At 35.6% G+C, this 23419-nt stretch overlaps 1 protein-coding gene across 1 annotated transcript in view; it reads right to left on the bottom strand.

The window, feature by feature from the left end:
- Window positions 1-23419, bottom strand: part of LOC119640279 — an 88171-nt gene that overhangs the window by 14885 nt on the left and 49867 nt on the right. Inside the window, exons 2-13 of the mRNA XM_038038188.1 lie at window positions 10291-10486; window positions 9182-9503; window positions 7880-8720; window positions 7019-7810; window positions 5693-5862; window positions 5300-5629; window positions 4739-5237; window positions 4280-4606; window positions 4028-4211; window positions 3757-3916; window positions 3547-3676; window positions 3053-3198 (exon numbers count right to left, since the gene is read on the bottom strand). Coding sequence (XP_037894116.1) covers window positions 3053-3198; window positions 3547-3676; window positions 3757-3916; window positions 4028-4211; window positions 4280-4606; window positions 4739-5237; window positions 5300-5629; window positions 5693-5862; window positions 7019-7810; window positions 7880-8720; window positions 9182-9503; window positions 10291-10486 — 4097 coding nt within the window. The remainder of the gene's footprint in view (window positions 1-3052; window positions 3199-3546; window positions 3677-3756; window positions 3917-4027; window positions 4212-4279; window positions 4607-4738; window positions 5238-5299; window positions 5630-5692; window positions 5863-7018; window positions 7811-7879; window positions 8721-9181; window positions 9504-10290; window positions 10487-23419) is intronic.

Consider the following 23419-nt stretch of genomic DNA (forward strand, 5'->3'; position numbering starts at 1 on the left):
TTTAGGTGTTTTCCCTTCATGTTGGAAGAGTAGTTTCCTTATTCCTATCCACAAAAGTGGAAGCAGACAATTTGTTGAGAACTACAGAGGCATAGCCAAGTTAAATGTCTTGCCCAAGTTGTTCGATCGTACTGTGACTCAGCATTTGGCCTTTGCCATTAATTCGTATATTTCTCCGCACCAGCACGGCTTTCGGATGTTATTTACACTGATTTAAGCAAAGAATTTGATATGGTTAACCATAGATTACTTATTTTTAAAATCCAAGCCTCTGGTTTCCCACCCTACTTAGTGAAATGGACAAGCTCTTATCTGCACAATAGATCCTTCAGGGTTTTGTTTAACTTCATCACCTCGGATGAATTCCCCGTTACGTCTGGCGTACCTCAAGGAAGTCACTTAGGTCCCATTTTATTTAGTTTATACATTAACGATCTCCCATCGGTGGTTAATTCCAGCCAGATCTTAATGTATGCTGATGATGTGAAACTATTTTCTTCCTTCCTTGTTGAATCGCAATCACATCAGCTTCAAGGTGATTTGGATAATTTTGTTGCATGATGGTCTTTGAATCTGCTGAAACTAAATCTGAGTAAATGTAAGAAGCTTTCAATCTCAAGAAAAAAGTCATTCATTACTCAGTATTTCATAGATTCGCATAGGTTGGAGGAGGTCGATTCGTTCACAGATTTAGACGTTCTATTTGACCATAGGTTACGTTTTAACTTGCATATTGAGCTCTCGAGTAGCAAAGCTAGGTCCGCGCTTGGGTTTATAAAAGGTGGTCCAAAGAGCTTGATGATCCCTACATTACGAAAAGGCTGTACATGTGTTTGGTTAGACCCATACTCGAGTATGCCTCAGTTGTGTGGTCTCCTTCATAAAGGTGCTACGTAGATTCAATTGAATCTGTTCAAAAGCAGTTCTTGCTGTTTGCCCTTAGAAATTTGGGTTGGGATCCGATTGCCTCTCTTCCTCCGTATGAAAATAGGTTGCTTCTGCTGTCCCTACCGTCTCTTGAGAAACGTAGGTTTGTTCTTGGCGTTTCCTTTCTAATTAAAGTAATAAATGGTGCTATTGACTCGCCTTCATTACTTGGTGAAATAAGCTTTAATGTCCCTAACCGCTTCTTTAGGCACTTTATCTTGGTTAAGCTTAATCAGTGTAAATTTAATTATAAGCTGTTCAATCCCCTCAGAGTCGTTTGCAAGAACCTTAATGACGTCTACCACTTATTCTCGTTATCGGACTCTTTAAAGTCCATTAAAGCAACATTGCTTAATACGCGCGATTTACCTATGTCGTATGTAAACTAGCTTTTATCCTTAAAAAGTCGTTACGTTTCGAAAATGAATTATTGACAATTTATTATCGGTTGCCAGGCTGATGCATGTTTGCGATGGTTTAGGGGTTCATTTGCAATTTGGTCCTGTTCCGGTTGTAAGTGTGCTCCTATGCTGATAGTGTACATGCTTTTTTTCTTTTTCTTTTCTTCTTATTTGTTTTATTATGCTTATACTCAATTTTATTGTTAATTAATATAAGTTTTGCATTAAGAGCCAATTGAACTCGACTGTTATTTGTTTAGTTGAGTTTCTAGTATAAGTGGAATAAATAAAATAAATAAATAAAAAATAAATAAATAAAGGAATCAATATTATGATGCTTATCCTATGTTCATCTGCGTAAAATACATGTCGGAAGTTTCGTTTCAAGAAGCTATTGGTATGTGGAGCAATAATTGTAGTTGGCCAGATGATTTTAGGAGCGATTAACATATTTTGAAAGAGTATTATTATTTTCAGGGCAGGACTTTAATAAATGCTCCAGCCTACATTAAACACATCATACATACATCAGCTCTGTGTAAAATATTGACACCGATGACATTGAGGAATGTCTCTGGTTTTTAAAGAAAATTTCGGGTTGTATATTTTTTTTTATTGCCGGCATTTTGTTTCAGATCGTAATAAAACATTGGTGATCTGTTGCAGCACCAGCTTTTCAATAACAAGCAACAATTGTAGTAGAGCTTTGTGGTTTTTTTAATATCTCTCTTTCTGCTATTTTTTTCTTAATTTAGGATGTATGGAATTGAGCATTACTACTAACTTCCTGTACGAATCGAAAGTAGCAATAGGGAGCACATATTTTTCACTTTAAGCAAAAACTTAATGGCCAGGTACTGGTAATGAGCAGAGACTACTGTATTGCATATATGGGTCCTGTGCTACAAGGTAGAAACTTCGGAAAGAATTTGTGTAACGTTAATATAGTTAATTTAGAAATATTAAAACTCTATAATTGCAATCACACCATAAATCCGAAGGGAGTTTCTTCATTGGGATACATACAGACTCTTTGAAGCATTCATTTAGTTTCAAACTTTTATTTAAAACTGCGCATATCAAAAGTAAATGAGAGAATACTGCCTTGAAACTGAAAACTACTAAAGGAAAGGTTGAGGAAGTTGCTTTGTAAAATTGTCGAAATGTGATAATACATGAAGAGACAACAACAACAACTAATATGAATTGTACATGTTAAACCGTCGTAAAAGTTTTCTAAAAACAAAGTGTAGTTCCTTTTACATATGCAAATAAGCCCGACAGTACTTTATAACGCTTTCGTAAATAATAAACTCGTCAAATTATCGGACGAATTCGGCGAAGGTTACTAGTAGCAAACTGAGTTAAATATCTCTTATCAAATAAATAAACATATATTGGCAGACATTTCCGAAGGAATCGTCTCCTCGTTAATTTTGCATGATATATAGGAGAGCAAACTAGTTTAAAGGGGTGTTCGGATCCAATTTCGGAGTCTTCCATAGAAACCGTATAGAAAGGATTTTTATTTCCAAAACGAGTGAATATCTGTACTAGGCGGAGTGACTTTACCCAACTATAATGTTCTTACTTTGTTTTTTTTTTCTTTTTAGCTGCGAGCTCGACTTCTTTTCAAATTGGATCATATTGTAATCTCAATGTACGTCCCAAACTCTTTTTATTATTTTCCGAGACTAGGTTTTTTAAGTTATGACCCGGTTTACCTGGCATGCATCTTTGCCGCCATCCTCATAACCAGCACAGATCATTCCTTCCGATACGGTATAATTTTCCAGCCATTCTTCGCATAGTTGTCTTCTGATGACGGGAACTTGTACTTCATTCACTATGTGTTCGTACGTAATTTTAGCTGAAAGTAGAATGTTTTGAAGTAAAAACATTAAAGAAAGTAGTATTGAGGAAAAATCTACAAATTTGTGTTTAGAAAAACGGAGATGCGTTCAGTTTACGATTCACTTGCAGGGCTTCATATTCAATTTTGCGAGCAGGAGAGTAACAACAACGCCCTCCACGCTGACACGGACAAACATGGCTTAAGCAATTCAGAATTTCATGCTGATTAAAAATATATATATATAATTTAGAGTCTCTGCAGCTTCTTTCTGGCTGTTGCAAACATTATGACAATGCGGGGATATTCCCCCAGGCCTTTGGTGATGGGTATAAAAAGTAAAAATTTAGCAAGTATTATACGTACGGTCTTTTCGATCTTCACGTTTACCCCAACCGATAACCATACACAACGATTCCGCTTTAAGTTGTTTCATGTTAGTAGGCGGTAAGCAAACGGGCAGTAAATGTTCATGGAAAGCCACACGCGTAGAAAGCTGAGGATATAAATTCAAAGGAGGGATAAATTCCAAATTCATCCGTATATTATTAAGATTCTGCCATTTGAACCATGTACCTGAAATAAGGCGATGTCATTGTCATGTGCCACGCCTACATTATATAAAGGGTGAGGAATGACGGCTTTAACTTTAACTTTTTGACCGGAATAAGTAAAAGAATTACGGCGGGTAACGCCGAGTTGTACAGTCCAATCGTCTAAATCGATAACTGTGTGACTATACTCAGAGAAAAAAAATATATAAACAAATAAATTTTGAAAATTAGTCAAAGTTACTAATTTCCATTACAAGCACCAATCATTTTTGTATGTTAAAGTTTTAACCTACTTGCCAATACAATGGGAAGCTGTTAGAATCCATTGATCTGATATCAGCACACCAGCACAATAAAAAATTCTTTCAGGACCGCCTAAAATAGCAGCCAAAAAAGGCCATGAACCTGGACTAACTTGGATACCACCAACAATACGCGTTGAAGTGTGGTCTTTCACTTTCCTGATTTTCCCGCATTCTAGATGACCCAATAGAGAGATAGATAAATAATAAATTTTCTATGTCGCAAGTTAAGAAAAGTCGAACCATAGTTGGAACAAGTCAGTTCGGCTATAGGATAATCTTCATCTGGCTGACAGCTCGACAGTTGTTGAATTAAGTTTGACCTTTTTTTCGCATACATTTTCCAGACATTATCCGAAATATTAACTGAAGTCAGCAATGGCCTATGCGTCTTTTGAGTGATCACATTGGTAGCATTGACAGAATTGTAACCAAGCATGGAGCAAACTGTCATCGGTGAAATAGCACGATCCCAATTTTTGACACAAGCCGGAGACCATTCGTGTGAACTGATGCGATAGACTTCTAATACGCCTTTACCAAAATCACCATTGCGTTCGCTTAAGCGTACTGAAAAATAATATTAAGAAAATTGTAATAATAATATGTAGCAATATTTTAAAAATGTGAGACTAAGAAACACATGATGTATTTGAAGGATTCTCTTCCAAAGGTTAGTTTTCACTCTTCGTTATAACTTACTACAATTTCTTTCGTCTTGACCATAGGGACAGTCCACTATACCATCACATATATGTTTAGAACTTATACATTTTTCGCGCCCGCAATGGATTTCATCGTGAGAGCATTTCTCACAATTGGCTTCATCCATCTGATCCATACAGTCCAAATGTCCATCACACACATAATCATCAGGTATGCAACGATTGTGATCGCATTGGAACCCTTCGCATTTTGGGTTAGCATAAGCTATCATAATTTCGCGGACTTGTTCGAAACCTACGCAATCTTCGGGGCTTTCGAAGTCTTTAAATAGTTTGCAATTTAGGTACTCAGGAAGACTTAATCCGAAAACGTCAAAGAAAAAACCGCAACGTCTCATAGTTTCAGTGCAGAGGGACTTGCAGGGAGCCACTGTTGACCCCGAGGCACCACATTTCGGCACGAATAAAGTGCATAGGAACAAAGATACCAATTCATAACAATGAACTTCGACTAAAGCTTCGTAAGCATCCAAATCCTATAAAAATGAACACAGTATTACTAAAGACATTTAAAATAGCCATAAAATCGAAGACTAACCACTTGCGTTTCCAACTGTCCAAAATGCCCAATATAGTTTGGAAATACTGTAAAATTATATGGGATATGAGGTCCTTTGCAGAATTTTACTATAATAGGTAAGCAGGTACCAGGAGCAGGATTTTTACCATACTTCAATGAATCCTCAACATGAACAGTATTAATAATTGTTTTATTGATGAACTTGATGGTAGGATAAGCATTAAAATAGGCTGCAAAGCCCCCTGCTATGACCAATAAAGCTAGAGCATTTATTAATATTTGGAATAAACGAAATTTTAAGCGACCGTTGGTAATGTAAGGATTTGAGCTTTTACGATGATTAATGACCTGCAAAAAAAAAAACAATGCGATCATAGAAAACACTTATAAGTTGCTGGTTATCTCAAGCACCTGATGCGGCAACGACATTGTATTTGGAGAACCATTCTGAAAACGTACTATTGTTTGTAAACTAGCCGGTGTTGAAACGCATTTGGTTAGAGGAGATAAGGGTACACTATCTAGCATTTCATCGATAGTTTCGTTTTGAAATTTTTGCTTTACGCTGATGGCATTGGAGACTAATGAAAAAGACTTTCTTAAGATATTGCATCCGTAAAGAGACGAATTTATTTATTTTCAACGTTACCGTTAGTAATGAAAATACATGGTACGTCTTTTACTTTTCTGACGTATATTTTCTACTTTAAGGATTAATAGTATACCGATTACTTTTGCTACTGCGAGCTTGCGGACATTAAAGTAGGAGTAAATATAAAAAACAACATAAAGAAGCGAAAAATTATGTTCGACCGCAGCCGAGTTTTTATACCAGCTTTATCCTAAGATTTGTAAAGAGAAAAAACTAAACTACCGCATCATATAACATGGGATAGACGCAGCAGGTTTTTTAAAATATGTCGCAAAATTTACGTGGAAACTGTTATCATGTGTCTATTGTAATTTATGAATAACTAGCAAAAATCCAGAAACCGAACGCCTTTTTGGCTGGTGTTGCATTATAACCGTGTCCTCTGACCGAGCAGACACATTTTCAATATGCCCAGAAATGTCCCATCTTTTCGTCAATTTTGAAGGCAGTATCTTCATTTCTGCGAAAGGGAGAATGTTTACCACGGACAAAGTAAAGGTAGGCAACAACATATACACTTTACGGGACGCTGACTAGATAAAGCAAACGTTGATTCACTGCAGTCGCATATCGAGCAGGCGTGAACGATTTTATTCACTTTGCGCATGTACTACAGAATCACCCGTATGCAATAAATTTTAATATAATTTTAAAGCCGATAGCTTCATTTTTGTGGCCAGGACAGCGTTGACAGTAATCATTAAACAGACGGAAGGACAGATCAGCTTAAATTAATTCAGAATTTGATGGTTATGAACATATGTGTTTTATGGGAGTCTGCGTGTAAAAACCCTTATTAGTACTAGTTAGGAATTAAGATTATTCGTTTCAGACTGTAGAAACGGAAGAGAGAGGCCCTTTAGGTAGGAAAGTTTTCTAACTAAAAAAACTTAAAAATTTTTTAACCGACAATAAAAGAATTCGTGGAATTCTGCGTTAACTGAAGGACGGTATATTATCTGGATTTGATAGTGACTTTAGAAAATCGTAATTAGTTTATTTATAATTAACGGTAAATTCGAAAACAGAGATTTTCTCGTCTCCTTCGGTATTGGTACATAAGAGTAATTTTCAAGCGAATTTACCTGAGCATAACTGTTTCATGGATGTAGTCGGTAGCAAAGGAGCTTCCAGTAACTTTGTATTATAGCTGGGATTTGAAGTTTGACTAAAACTATCACTTGATATAGTTGAATCTTGTCTGCAATTATGTTTTGGCTTGGGCGGCGTTTGTGAGCTACTGTCAGTTGTAGTTTTCGCTGAGCTACGAGAGGCATTTGCATCCATTCCAAAAGTGGATCTTTCGTAACTGAGTGCATTTTGTAAAAGAGATGAATTTTTCAGATTCTTATCGCGATTTTTGAAACTACAAACGAATAATTCACTGCGTACATTCGAATTATGGGTACGTTGCAGGTTCGTCATTAATTTATTGCGGGTGGTAAGCGATACAGGATTTGTTGCTCTATTTTCAGTAGAATCCATCAACTGAAGAGTTTGGTTTGAGATTCTTACTGGCGGTACTGGGGGTATAGCACGTTTGCTTATTTCCGATTGTGGCAGAGAAATTAATGGTGAATTCCCTGCACCGGAAACAGACATAGAGTTAGATGAATCGGTGGATATGGATGAACCAGCCGAAGTAGTTGAAGAGGTGGAAGCTGAATTGGATACCGTCATTACACTCTTACCTTCAGCATTAGCAATAGCATTACTTAAGACCGTTTTGTCAAAGTTTGTAATTTTTTTTTGTCCGTCATTAAATTGCTTGCGTAATGGTACCGCAGGTGATTGGTTAATGGTTCTGGTCTTGTTATAGATTGTTGAATTGCTGTAGTTGTTATCGTCATCTTGCTGATGACCGCTACCATTTGTATCTAATTATTAAATTTCATAAAATTGCATAAAATTATTAAATTTCAATTCTATTTTAAACATTTCCTTACTTAAAGATAGATCTACCGATAGTTTTTCCGGCGCAGAACTGTCAAAAGAAGACTGAGTATCTACCGAGGAAAATCTACTACGAAAATCCGGATTGGTAGAAGTGGAAGTTAGACGTTCATTATGAGACATATAGCCAGAGGAGTCTATCGTACTAGAAGAAGACAGATTTGAACGCTTTGAGATAAAATTAAATTCTGCACTCCCGCTAATGGCCGAAAAGCTTTTTATTGCCACAGTACTACTGCATAGTTTGCCGCTGGTGAACCTAACTGGTGTTGTGTTAAGAGATTCTTCAAAGACTGAATTTTCCAAGCTCATACGATCATCATCTGATATGGCTCCAGCATCGTTTGCAGCAATCGCGGCCGTTAGTAGAGTGCGGGAACTTAATCGTGGCAATAGCGAAATCGGTGCGACACGCATCTGATCTTTACTTATTTGTCCATCGTTCGAAGTATAAGTTGCGCAAAAATCATTATCAGATAAAGGTTTCACATGCATCTTTTGCGAATCTTGGGTTTGTGGTGAAAGTTGCGCTTGAATTTGAAGTGGTTGCTGTTGGGAATAAGAGAAACTCATTCCGATTGTCGGTTGTTGTTTACGTTCAGCTAATATTTGCTTTGTGGTCGCGGAAGTTAATTCTGCGGATGTCGTCACCACATTTTTTAGGTTATTGAGAGTAAACTTTCCGTGAAATGTACGCTTGGGTACTGGAGGTGGTGGTAGCGATAAACTTGGCTTTTGTATTTTGCCTGTCACACAAATGTCGGCTATTATTGCTGATTTTGTTGAGTTTTTTATATTGTCGGCGTGCTGACATTTCCAGTTTAAAAGACTCACCTGAAAGTTTTTTTAAACCACCGTAAAACACAGAAATAAATAAGAATAGAAGAAAAACATATTTGCAAAGGTGAGCAACGAATGTATAGTTCACTGTTCTTCGCATTCAGTTGTGAATGCTTATAATTTGAATTCATATTATTTATACGCGTAAACGTGTGCTAGAGGGATTAATGAATTCTTTTCTCACACTTTAAAATACTTATTTGGATTTATTAGTTATCGCCATTTATAAGAGCGTAGAACGTACGTTAAAATGATGAGACGATTTTCTTTTCTGTGAGACGATGTGTATGCAATATATTTGAGATCGTGGCCTTATGATTATATAGCGGAGCTTGGACATTCGGAAGTTAGAAAGGAAAGAAAAATAGAAAATTTCGCTTGTTGTTGCCCTATGATAGGACACTATTGATTGAAATGACGTGCTTAAATAATCTAATTGAAGTACTAACACTTGCCTGATTATTTATTGATATTATATTTCCCGGTTTACTAGGAACAGTTGCTGACGACTGTTTTCTGTGTAGGCCCTTAACATCAGCCACGTCTGTCGGTGCCTTGGCTCTTGAGATACTGCTAAAAGTTTCATGCTGTTTTAAAAGTGGTTTTTGTTGACTTGCATCCTCCAACGTGGGATAACAATGCGATGAATGACGTCGTGTAACTCCCCCATTCGCATTGACGGGCAAAAGAGCCACCGAACTGCACTGCTTTTGCTGATAATCATAAAAATCCAATAGCGAGTCGGGTGGTAAAGCCAGGCTTGAAGCACGTTCAGAACTTTGCATTCGGGATTAAAATTAAAGGTTTAGGTTAAGGAATATTAAACAAATTTGTTACATAATTTGGGAGGAAAAATAGGTCGAAACAGCTACATATGAAAAGTTTTTAAAAATTTAAAATGATTCATACTATATAATAATTATTATTTTTTATCGATCTTTGACTCTTATTAAAGAATCTGTACTCGAGCCACAGCCACCGAGATATTTGCTGTCAATTATTCTAGCTTTTCTTCTTTTTTGGCACTATATGCTTAAGGGAAGATCACATTTACGTAGTAATAGAAAATTAATTAGTAAAACATTTCTTAACAATCTCAAAAAATATAGCTAAGGGCCTGAGCCCCAAATAGTTTGAAATTTTTTAGTCATTAGCAGGCATAGTTACTTTTTCAGTTATTTTTCAATATTTATTTCATTTAAAAAAAAAATTGATGTATAACAATTGCATTCTGTGTTTGCCTGCATAACTGAATTAAATGATCCAGCACGCTATCGCGTAGTAGTAATTGTGAAAGTCGAACAAATTCGGCAACATGAAAACGCTTTTTACAGCAGTTTGAAGTTTCGTTGCAGCAAAATATATTTTCTAAGAAATTTCAATTATAAATAAATGGTGATTGATTGAAATTTAGTTTTTCCCACATTTCCAAGCTTTGAAAATGTACTGTCGCCAAAAGTTCCTTGCAGTGTTTTGAATTACTCAAAATACTCACATTGTATTTATTCCAAATTGTGGGTGCGCAGGATTCTTTTCAGAGGAAATTTTACGCTGATCCACTTACCGTTGTTTTCGTTGGTCTTGATGAGGGTGGGAAGTCTGAGGAGGAATTTTGCACCGCTGCTGTCGTTGTTGTTGCTGATGATTATGGCATACCATTAGATCTTTATTAATCTTTAGCAATTGTGTATCCGCTATTGATAAGGTGGCCATGTTTATAAAAATCGTCATTACATTGTTTATGAGAGTATTTGTATATTCTAAAATGCAGAACAAAGCAATTGTAAAAATTATAATCACTTTGGTATAAATCTTTGCTAACTATCAACCGAGATCAACATACAACAATTACAAAGTGTATACAATCCGTATCATTTATTCAGTCAATATCATATTCATACTCCACTTTTGGATGGCCCTAAGTTTTAGGTCAATATTGCCTGTTGGCTGTTAATCTGTGTTGACACTCTTTCTGTCAATTTTCCTAATCGGGTCTCATGTGATCTTCGTAAATGTTTGTACCAGACTACGAAAAAATTATAAACATAACTTGTAAATATTAGTTTCTTGAATGTTTTACGATTAGTTCTTGGTGAATTGTGTTTATTTTGAATTTATTTGTGGTCATCGATTAAAAAATGCGATCATTTCTGTAATCGTTGTAACCAGATAGGGCGTCATCCGTACATTTAAACGGCAATTTATCAATTAAAGTGAACTTCTTTATTTCTTTCCGTTAAAGGGTTACAAAATATACAAAAGCACAAAGAAAATTTCTCAAGAGTTTAGAAATGTGATTTTTTGGGATTTTTTGTAAAAATGTGAAATAAAGTAACTCATTTTAATTGATAAATTATTATTTATATGTACGAAAGCACAACAAATAAGTGCCGTTTACTACAGATGTTTTTTTTTCGAATCTCTTAGCGATATATTTTCGCTGTATGTAAATTTTTTTTGGGATTAAAGTATATTTTTTGCTTTTATTTTTGCCAAAAGAAAATCTTGGAGTGTTATTTAATGTAAGTTTTTTTTGTGTGTTAAGATATACATTTTTTAACCCATAAATACTAATACTAATTTAATAAGAAAAGCCTAAATTTTTGGTGCTGTATGTAAACTTTTTTGGCTTATGGTGTATATTTTACTGTGGCTGTGGGCTCCGATTTTTTTGTTGTCTGCTCCTAAAGTACAAAACTAGTACGGGGTTACACAGTGGTAAAAAACGGCTTCTTTAAAAATGCGCAAACTTTTAATATAAAAAATATGTACAGTGAGTCTCATTACTATCAGGTTTTTTCGCTCGACAAAAGGTAAACGCTTGTTAAACCTAGTCCATTGTCCAAACAAAAATTGTTTTTACTATTTTGTACTTTTAGGGAATACATATTCAAGTATAAAAAAAAAAAAAAACAAAACATTATTCCAGTAGACAAAAAAATTAAATAACTTCAGCAATTTCAAAAACATAGTGTCACTAATATCGGGTTCTTTTTATAAAAGCAACGATATAAAGAAAAAAAAAGCAGCATATTACTACAAATTAATATTTGGAGGGGTTATTTTTTTTGCTTAATAACGTCATTTACACATTTTGACACATTTCGTATAATTTTTCATTTGCAGTGATCTTACTCTATTCCTCTTATAATCTGTTTTTCAGGTCTTGGACGGAAGTGATTGAGTGTTTTCGTATATGTTCATCTCACATAGTTTTGATGGGGTTCATGCCTGGTGATATGTGGACAAGGGTGAATTAAGCGGGATTTGTGCTTGAGGTCGTTGGCTTGGTAAAATTTGAATGTTTCCAAAACACAAATTTGTCCGCTCTTTCTTTTATATCCTTAAAAAACCTTCCTCCCATCCATAAAACCAATTTTCCGACTCCATTGGCCCAATGCATGTCAGACTATTGCCACGTTCACCGTAACCTGTTGGTGCAACAACGTAACAACAATCAGCTAAAACATATCATACAGAGTAGTCTTCTTTGTAAAAAGCCCTGAACAGAAAAAGCGACACAAACGGCAAAAAAAGACATTAATAAGCCAGCGATCAATCATTTCATCAATTTTCCTTTTATGAACATACACTATTTTTATTTCCATATTTATTAATTATATACGTGTCAGTTTCTTACTTTCTAAGAAAATAATCGCTGCCACCTATCACAATTGTACTCATCCAGGTGTAAGGCATCAAAAGAACAATAAGAGTAAATTTCATTAATTGAAGTTTCGTATATCTTTTATTAACTATATAAGAAACTACGCAAATAAATACATTGCATTCGGCAAGTCCAATCCTTAAATACCATATACCACTGCGCCTTAGCGTCTTTGTGATAGCAAATCATAAATATCAAATTACTGTTGAGGACCGATTTTGATCACAAAACAATTAAACTCGGACCTTTTCTTACAAAAGGAGAAGCCTTATATATCTGCATTTATTTAATATACGCCGTGGTGTAAGATATAAAAGCACAATGTGAACGTTAACTAAAATTTTATAGGCCTCCTTCTTTTTTTTAAAGTCAGTTATAATACGCCTCTATTTGGTAATGAGTTTGGAAATTCGGTCATTGTTAATGCGTTGATGCTGCTGACTGCGATTTTGGAAGTTTCAATACAGATTTCCATTCACATTTGCTGATTTGATTATGATCATATAGTGATAAACATGATCATTTCAAGAAAAACACTGTACGAATGAAAATTCCGAAGTCCGAAAATTCAATTAGGAAACTGAAAAATGCAGTGAATCAAAGCAAACAAACCTGCACATTTCAATTGGTTCAACACCACTGCTAGATCAAAGTCTTAAACCCAGTTTGTTGCATTATTCTCCAAATTTCGTAGCGGACAACGACTTTGTAGCGACATTTGTCACCATTTCATTTGTTCTATCATATTGGGTTTTAATTTTGTCACGGTTAACCATGTTTAGAACGAAACGATATTTTATATCAATATGTTTGGGTCTTGCGTGATACACGTTGTTGTGAATTAGGTTAATAGCACTTTTCTTGTCTGAATAAAAAATCCATGGTTCATCTTCAAAGAAATATCTGGGAATATTTGGAAAATTTTTATATTGTGCGTTTTCTCAATGCCACTTGCAAACATTGTAACATCATCTATATATGTCGCCACATTCATCACGATATCTTGCAATCTGTAATATATGCAGGGGTCGGATTTTTAAGTTTCGTTAAAGTATTGTACGATATTTGATTCCAGTTTGCCTCAATCTATACAGAGACTTTTTAAATTTGCAGGCGTCACCTTAATGACAGTCGAAAACTAGGAAATTTAATTAATCATACTTGTTCTCTCTTAGAACACTTTGTAAAAATGCTGTTGAAACATCGATCTGATGTATCTTACAGCTAATGCCATTAGGAATCGTTTGAACAGTGCCGTACTACTTGTGAAAGCCTTTCTCTGCAGTCAATTTCTTTTTTCTGAGAAGATCTTTATGTGAGAAGCCTTGCTTTTAGGCCTCGCAACTTTTCTCAAGTTTCAAACACCATTTATTCGCTGTTCTTCTATTTCTTCTCCCTAGGTAGTTTACACATACCTTCATCTGTTGCATTTTATCTGTAAGTGCTGTTGTTAGCTTAATTTTTTGTATTGACATGAGAAAATCTTTTTTATTCCAGTTGAAACTCTTTCCTCGCCTTAGGGGTCAAAAAGCAGAGACGCTTTGGAACTTTCAGAGCTCCCATGATATTTTCTTTCGGCGCTCCATTCTTGTATGGTTTCGTTTTGGAGTTTCAACCGAAATCTTTGAGATGTTCAACAGATGATTTAAGTCTGCAATAAACTTCTTCATTAAGACTTTTATTCATTCTTTCAGCTTTCTTTGAAATTTAGTAATTGTTTTCCCTTTGGTTTAAGGAAATATGTGTTTTTCTGTTGCAGTCGTCTACGACGAATCGCAAGTATTGACTTCCATTAAATAAAGCTTCTTCTATAAAGCCAGCGATATTCTAGTATATTTTTCGCTTTGTTAGCAATGGCTTTAGACGACAGACGGGCTGTTTTTCTTTCAGGCCGATTGTGCAGGAATCACTTGAATTGCCAATCATCTTTATGCCATGCAATTTTTCGTGAAATTGCCTGACCTCGCATTATATATGTTATAATATAAATATTATATATATTAATTAAGTATTGATATTTTATTGTCATCGTTCTACAATATTTTAAATCCCGCTATTTCTGCATCCGTTTCCACCAAGCAGTCCCGTCCTCGAAGCAGGTGTCCCTCGTGGTATAATAAACCAACTAAGTGTTACAAGAATAGAAAAAACAAACTTTTCAAAAAATTTTCGAAAAGTGGCTCTGCTTTCGACCATTTCGCTTACTCAGCGGCAAGATAGATTTAACTGCCTCAAACACCAATATTATTGCAAATATCTCCAGTTTATTAAATACTTTCTGTTTGCTAATCCTAAATACTTTTTTAAATTTGTTAACTCCAAAAAACAAAACCCCATAAATTCCTCGCATGTTTCTTTCAATGGCTCTGAGCCCTCGGATGATATCGAAAATTCAAATCTTTTTGCTGAATACGAAACTTTTCGACTGCTAATTCCCATTTATCAGCAAATATCCGATAACTAATTTGGTTTCAATTCCCAATTTAGTTATTTCTAATAATGACGTTGTAAGGGTGTTTATTTATAGATGGGGTTTCCGCTCAGGGTTGTCCAGCAGTCCGTTCCAAGAAATTTATTCGTTGAATTAATGGAACCTTTTTTTTGTGTTAGATCAAATATATATATTTGGAATCCAAGAAGCGTACACGATGACCTTGTTTGCGACGTAAATTCGTGGCGAAAGAAAAATCCAACGCACGTTGAGTGGCCAGCCTTGCTTTCTCTTTACCGAGGAAATATAATTCGTGTGCGACTGTGTTGCGAAAACGAAACTGTTACGTGTATGCTCTGTTCATGAATCTTTTTTAGTGGTTCAGCAGGCAGTCTACCGGGTCCCTAAAGGTGTACTTTCGGACCGGGAGTCTGTGAGATAATAATGCAAGTGTACACTGTTATCTCAAGTACCACGTTGCGAAAGTGACGAACTACTAGTTTCTGTAAGGTGGGGGTATCCTTTCGGGCCGAGAGTCTATGAGATAATGATTCGAGGGCACAATATTATCTTAAGGACCCCGTTCCGGACGGACAGGACGATAACTATTACTGCTTTGACTTACCCGTTCGTTCAAATGCTCTGAACAACTAAAGGAAAGATTGCTGTTTGTATAGTTGTTGGGTGCCGCACAACCTCATTGCGATTTAGAACTTTCACCACGAGGTGTGTTTCTTCTTGGGAGACTAACTTGCTGAGAGCTACATTCGTACTTGAAGTTATAAAACGAAGTCATACAGCGTTGCATTATGATTTCGCGTAAAAATAAAAGGCCTACAGTTTTTAATATAAGAACTTAAAGTTTAGTGAGCTTAATTAATTTTTATTTACACTTACATAATAAATCTTTAGTGTTCGGAGCGATTAAGGAAGCCTGCTTCCTTACAACGTTTTTGAAGGGTTGAGCTGTCTAAAGTATAGTTATAGTTATAGTATTACCAATCTGTTAGAGCCATGTACTTCCCATGTTTTCAAGGCTTTTACTGGTGGCTCTCGCACTGATGTCAAACATGCTAATTTTAGCAAAGCGTTTGATTGAGTTCACCATAAACTACTTATCTTTAAGCTCCAAGTCTCTGGCTTCTCTTCCTATTTAGTGAAATGGATAAGTTTTCATCTGCATAATTGGCCATCCAGGGTTTTGTTTAACTTCATCACCTCATATGAATTCCCCGTGACGTCTGGCGTATCTCAAAGCAGCCACTTAGGTCTCATTTTACTTAAGTTATACTTTTGGTGATTAAACCCAACCAGATTTTGATGTATGCTGACGATATGAATTTCTTTTCTTCCTTTTTCGAACAATCGCAATCACATCAGCTTCAAATTGACTTGAATAATTTGGTTGCATGGTGCTTGTTGAATCTCATGAAACTAAACCTAAATAAATGTAAGAAGCTTTCTTTCTCAAGAAGTAAGTCATTCATTTAGCATTTCATTGATTCGCACAAGTGGGAGAACGTCGATTCGTTCACAGATTTAAGCTTTCTATTTGACCATAAGTTACGTTTTAACTTGCATATTGAGCTCCCGTTAAGTAAAGCTAGATCCGCGCTTGATCTTATAAAGAGGTGGTTCAAAGAGCTGGATGATGCTTATGTTACGAAAAAGTTGTATATGTGTTTGGTTAGACCTATATTTGAGTGTGCCTCTGCACCTATAGGTGCTAAGTAGATTCAATTGAAACTGTTCAAAAGCGAGTCTTGCTGTTTGCCCTTAGGAATTTGGGACCTGCTTGCCTCTCTTCCACGCTATGAAAATAGGTTGCTTCTGTTATCCATACCGCCACTTGAGAAACGTAGATTTATTCTTAACGTTTCCCTCTTAATCAAAGTAATAAATGGTATTATTCACTCGCCCACGTTACTTGATGACAAAAGCTTTAATGTCCCTAACCGCTTCTCCAAGCACTTTATCTTGATTAGGCGTAGTCAATGTGAGTGCAATTACGGAGCTATTTCCAGAAACCTAAATGATGTCTATCACTTATTCTCATTATCGGATTCTTTAAATTCTATTAAAGCAACTTTGCTTCATACGCGCGATATACCTATGTCGTGCTTAAACTAACTTGCATTCTTAATATCCGTTTTTTTTTATTTCGAAAATTACATGGTGTTGTTAACGTGCCAATTGCCAAGCTTACGCATGTTTGCAATTGTTTCCGGATTCACTTGCAACCTGCATCTGTTCCATTTGCGGGTGTGCTTCACTGCTAGCTGTGTACATGTTTTTTTTTTCTTTTTTAGCTTTTTTTTTTCTTTTTATGTATTTACTAATGAATTATTATTTTTAGGTTACTTTGTTTTTATTATTCTTCTTTTTTCATACCTTCCTTTATATTGTATACTAGCTTTTAAAACCATTAGTGTAAGATATACTCTTAAGATATACTTGAACTCGACTGTTCATTTTGTTTAGTTGAATTTCATAAGTAGGTAAAAGATACCATGAAAGAAAAAAAAAAAAAGATTGGTTAAGCTTTCCTTTAGGTAATGATTTACTAAATTTAAAGATATTAAGATATTGGATCTCTTTCCACTTTAATTGCAAAGATTTTTTTGTCGACATTCTCAGAAAACTTTTTGTTTTCTTTGGGCGATTCAGTTCCATACAGCCGTTTATCAGCAGCAATGGCATTACAGACCTTCGTTTTTGCATGAGTTTGCTGTTTTCCAAAAAGAAATTAGTTGAGTTTGAGTGCTGGTTTTTACCTATTTACCTACTACCATCAGTCTTGAATGGCCTATCATTGCTTACTAATATCACGACAGGTCAGCAAACATTATAGTTCGAATTCAATCAACAGCGTTTTCTTGCAGTCGACATAATAGTGTTTAAAAATATTTCCAGAGAGCCGTACTCTTGCATTTTCGTGTCAGCGGATGTTTGTAACAAACGTAGTCTGCGTGTTAACCCGAAATCACCCTATCGGAGTTATGAAATCAAACTTTAATCAAAGCTAAAATTTTTCCTTCGTCCATGAATAATACTAAGAGTGCTAACCTCGGATATGACAAAGCTGGACTGCTTTGTGTCCACTTTCTTATTACATTTAAGTTATTAGTAGTGGCAGCAGTACTAGTTAGCAGTAGCAGAAGAATTTTTGAATTCAGCCACATCTGCACCAACCTCTTACACTGCAGATATCGCGGCCTTTTCACTTATTGTTTAGTTGGGAGCGCATTTTCCAATGGCAAGTTAGTTATAAATTGTAACACCGAGAGTAATTGAAAAAGAAAACGAATTTAATTGAATTCGGACTTACTTTACCTTCTTACTGGCAAGACTTAACTAAGTTTTGTTTATGGTTCCACCTAAGCATTGAACGTATTGTGCAATATTCTTGTTAGCGGCCTAAAGTTTATTTATTTAGACATGAAATACCGCTAGCATAAACCTGCATTAAATTCGCTCTTGAAAATATATCTCATCCTATACTCTTATATTCTCGACACTTTTAACATAACAAAAAAGTATTATTATTATTATTTTAATTTTAGACTAATGAATTGAATTCTTAGACTAAAAAAAAGACATTGACCACTAGCAACACAGGCTATCGGCTCAACAAAAAAAGAAAAAAAAAAAAAAAAGTAAAAACATAAAAGATAATAAAAACAAAATTTGTTGTAAATAAACAAGAGAGAAAAAGCAAAAAAAAGCATGTACACATCTAGCACAGAGACAGACTCCCAATAGGGCTACAGATCCGAATTGCGATTGAACTCTATAACCATTGCAGAAGTGTGACAAACAATTATAGTGAAAATATTTAACTGTATCTACGTATCGGGCGATGATTTAACGATTAAAACTAGGTAGGTTAAACACGGCGTGAGCAGAGCTCGCGTTTAGATTTTTATAAAGGCACCTAAATGGGTTGAAAAGCTCATAATTGTATCCACATTGGCTGAGTTTTATTAAAGAAGCACTAGGACTAGGAACCTTGAAGTTTATATCTGCTACTTGTGCCATCGCTTGAATCGTTTATTGACTCAGCCAAGAAGGAAGCAGCAACAATAAATCTGCGTTTCTCTAACAAGGGTAAAGGCAAGAAAAGCAGTCAATTTTCGTAAGGAGACAACGGCGGGGCGCCTGCACAAATTTCTGAAGGTAAAAAGCTGAAATCGTTTTTGAACTGACTCAACCAACTCAGTACGGCGTTTACAGGAAGGGCACCATACAATTGAGGCGTATTCAAGTATTTGTCTCACCAGGCGAGTGAATACGCTTTTTGTATCATATGAATAGTCAATCTGCCTAGATCACCTTTAAAGCTAAGCATAGATTTAGCTTTATTTATAGATAGAGGGAGTGAGATTGGAAATTAAATAGGAAAGACAATTCCACATCATCAACCCACATCAGGATATGGCTCAACTTAATCACTCAAAACTGATTGATGTACATGGTAACTAGAAGGGGATCTAAGTGGCTCCCTTGAAGGAGAAAAGACTTCACGAGTAACTTGGAAAGAACTTCGAATGCCCTGTTATGAAGATAAGAGCCGATCTGTTTCAATAGGTATGAAGGCAAACCCGAAGCCTGAAATTTAAAGACGAATAATTTACGGCTAACCAAGTCAAAAGTTTTACTGAAATTTGTGTATGCAACATCAATGTAAGAGCCACTAGAAAAAGTCCTAAAAATAAGTCAAATAAGTTTTAACAAGCTCGTAACAGCCTTTTTTTTAAATTAACATAACCCAACACTCAGAGGATGCCCGCTATTCGTGCAATACGGTAATTGCCAGACAGAAAGCAGGAAAGATACGTGTTATGCCTTTGCCGACTGAGCGCTCACTATAGCTACGACCAAACACGTTGATCTTGCTTTTACGAACCTATGCAGATATGGAGAAATAGAAGACTCGATAGCAAAACAAACAACTTCAAACAAGTTTAGTAAAACACTCAAGTTGGCAATGCTTCCACAGTTCTCGGCTGGATGCCCAACTTCTATAAATTGAAAAATAGGTTTCCCTCAGCACAAAGGCAAAGATTAAATGTTTTTTTAATAACACTACATAGCTTTCCAGAGAATGATTTCAGTATATATGATGAAACTTCATTAGGTGTTGGCGCGTAACTATATTTTAGCGAGCTTAAACCTTGTTATACCGAATTAAACGAATGGAGAATTGATCATTTGATATGGGCAATCGTTTGATACATGGGCATCAAATGTGAAAAAGTACCGTCGGAAATATTCCGAAAGAAGATTTACCGTGTCTGTACGTCCAGAGGAGTCAGAGCCATTAAACGACATCGATGGTGTATATATCGGAATTCTTCCTTCGAAAAATTCGTAAAATTTGTTAGGATTAGCAAGAAATGAAAATTTTACTACTTGAAGGTATCTGCGACCATTTTGATGGTTCATCAGGTTAAATCTGTGCCTTACAGCGAAATAGATGATGTAATCCTGAACAAAGCCAGGAATTTTTTGAAAAGTTTGTTTTTCCTATTTTTGTAGCATTTAACTGTTCCGCCAACCATGGCGAGCAAGTGTTTAGTGGAGATGGTTGTCTAATTTGGACGCGCAGATACCTAGATTTAAATCATTATAAAATGAACAAATTGGGGTGTCTATATTCTCAGCGGACAAATCAATAGTATGTGAAGGCTGTGAAAGGAGAGTTTTAGGCAGCGAAATATTGGCTTTGCTAAAATAATATTGCATATTTAAGAGAGATTAAACTTGTTGGATAGAATCAACGCGTGATCATGCTTGCATTGAAAAGATAAACAAATCGTTGGATGATATGGATCCTCAGGTAATCTAAAAGGCAGACAATAATTGAGTGTTATTTCATCGAAGTTAACAAATTCGAGATCTAAGAATCTCCATTTGCAATTAGTAACATGATTACACTGAAGAAGATACCGACCATATATTTTATTTAAAAACGCAACGGCTTTTCAGCTGTTGAAGTGGGAACCATGCAACCTGCGTTGATACAAAGTCACTAAGTTGCTTATTGTAAATTGAAATCCTCCAACGCTATAACTATATCATTACGTTTTTAGGCCTCAGCAACCTCTCAAATGAGGGGTGCAGGTTTTCTGTTAGCCAAAATATTTAAACTTGGAAGAATGTCGGGACAAGTCAAATGTAAGTTTTTATTGCCAATTTTCACACAAGTGGCAATAAATTCAACGTCTGGAGGAGCTGGAAATTTTAATGAATATGAGGAATATAAGTGGGGCTGAATTTCGTTGATGCAGCGTTGAATCTCCTCCCCCAACGCACTGGTGGATGTAGGCTTGTTGGCATAGGGTTTTGACTGCAAATAATTTGCTAACAATAATTTCAGTGAAGCCAATTCTTAGTTGACGATGTTAAATCACTTTTACAACAACATTTTGTACGAAATTAGCGAACGGTGGCCGCCAAACTTTCATTATTTTTGAAATATTGGTCTGCTATGAAAACTCCCTGCTCCCTTGTGTAATACTCCATTTTTGGTAATCATAAATTGTCAATTTCCAAACTGTTTTGTGCAAGGGTGGCAAAATCAAATCTTTCGTAAAGGGTGAGACACCGCATACATTAATTATCATCTTAATTATTGTATTTGTAGACAATTGTAAGTCAGATGACAGTTATGAATTTTGTAGGTGAATATTTAAAAAATGGTTAAATAAATACACAAATTCTTCCAAATTTCCTACGTTTTGAAAGTTTTGTATAGTTAACCAGAGTTAATCAGGGAAATAAGTTATAAAGATGCACTTCGAACAATCCTTCCTCCTTACCCTAAATAGCATTCAACAGACCTTTCATTCAAATTTTCCAAAAGGCGCAACTTTTTTAGATGACGGTGTTAATATTTCTTTACAGATCCCCCATTTAACACAAGTAGGTAAAGAAATATTGCATCTGTTTTTTCTGTTTTCCCTTTTGACGTGAATGATCGCAACGAAAGCGATGATGGCATCATACATAAAGCAAACAAAAATGAATATAAGTTTTGTCTTAATCACAACTAAAAGGCACGCAATATATGGTGATGCATCCATTCGACCTTTTGAAACAATGCAATAGATCCACTGCCGCCCAAACTTCTGGAGAATAAGGAAGATCTATTTCAAAAATCCCATCCGTCAGTACACCTGAAATCTGAACCAATTATCTAGATTCTTCAGCCCTTGAGGCTAAAAGCATTCCAAGTGCAGATCTTTCTAGAGCGGATACAAAAACCTTTAGCAGAAGATTTAGCATGCGTGTCCGTGCGTTAAGCGACATTATGTCCTCCCATCGTGCACTTATCTTCAGCTATCTCAAGTTCATCTTGCTACACTTTAAGGAAACCGTTACAATTTTATGTATAAGAATGAAGAATTAAAGTATTAAGAATAATATTGGAGTTGCGTATAATAAAGTTTGCTTGCGTACAATAAAGTTTCAAAATATTACAATGCATACTCGATCACCTATTAACGATCCTCACGAGACTGTCCGTCACAAGTTGAACTTCTCCTGATCCGTTCAACAACAACAACAAACAGCAAGGAACAAAGGTCGCGGTTGTTCAACGATTTCAACACATGCCATTCATGGCGTACCAGTTTCGGCCATGTGTTCACTATGTTCTATCTATAATTCGATAGTACTATGGAAACTACGATGGTTGCAGATAATGCTGTCATAATCATTGATTAATCAACGCCGGCAATGCGTTTCCGTAACCATCACCAAGCTCCATACCATATTAGAAATGTAAAATTATTTCAAAATCGACTTGCGAATTTGCAGCAAGGCACAAATAACTGTCGTTGAGATTCGTCCAATATCGTTCAAAAGTGTATATAGATAATGCAATTTTTTGTTTGTCAATTGATAAAGTTATGATTTTTGTCAGGAACTGTGGGTATTTTGTGTTAGGGTCATAATTGTTTCTAAATGTTCTTTTCGGTGGGTCGAAAAGCACAAAAGAAGAGTTACGACTTTAGGATGTTTCTTTTATGTAATTTAACTGTTAACTTTTAGAAGAACCATGCTTGTTACTTTCTCAAATGTACGCAATGAAAGGTAACTTTCTGTTTTTATAGTCATCACAGATCAGCAATGTACATAATGCGTCTATATTATCATAAATAATGAAGGACACAGACTAGTAGGACTGAGGGCAAGTGAACAACCAAACACCTTGGCCAAGTTAATTTCATTTTGTAATGAATGTTTGTATTTAATAGTTAATCTTAGATAGGGTTAAATAATAGTAAGACATGTTGGAGAATGCTATAAAGTAAGAAAACCATGGCGATTACAGGTATACACAAGGACAGCACCTTAATCCTAAACTTATAGTAACGATAAGAAGTACTATGTCGGTTTTTGGTGGAGAACACGAAAGCGTATTGTTTATAATTGAAATTGAAAAGAAATCCTTCTACGAAAATTGTCGAACGATTGTAAGAATATTGTACAATTCAAAAGGAAAAACGCGGAATGCAAAACGGAACCAACAGTCGTTGTAAGTATTATTTGATGATACCCATTTCGGAAAGTGACGTTAACTTAATAACT

The sequence above is a fragment of the Glossina fuscipes genome, unplaced genomic scaffold (assembly GCF_014805625.2).
Source record: "Glossina fuscipes isolate IAEA_lab_2018 unplaced genomic scaffold, Yale_Gfus_2 117, whole genome shotgun sequence".
In the NCBI taxonomy this organism is placed as follows: Eukaryota; Metazoa; Arthropoda; class Insecta; order Diptera; family Glossinidae; genus Glossina; species Glossina fuscipes.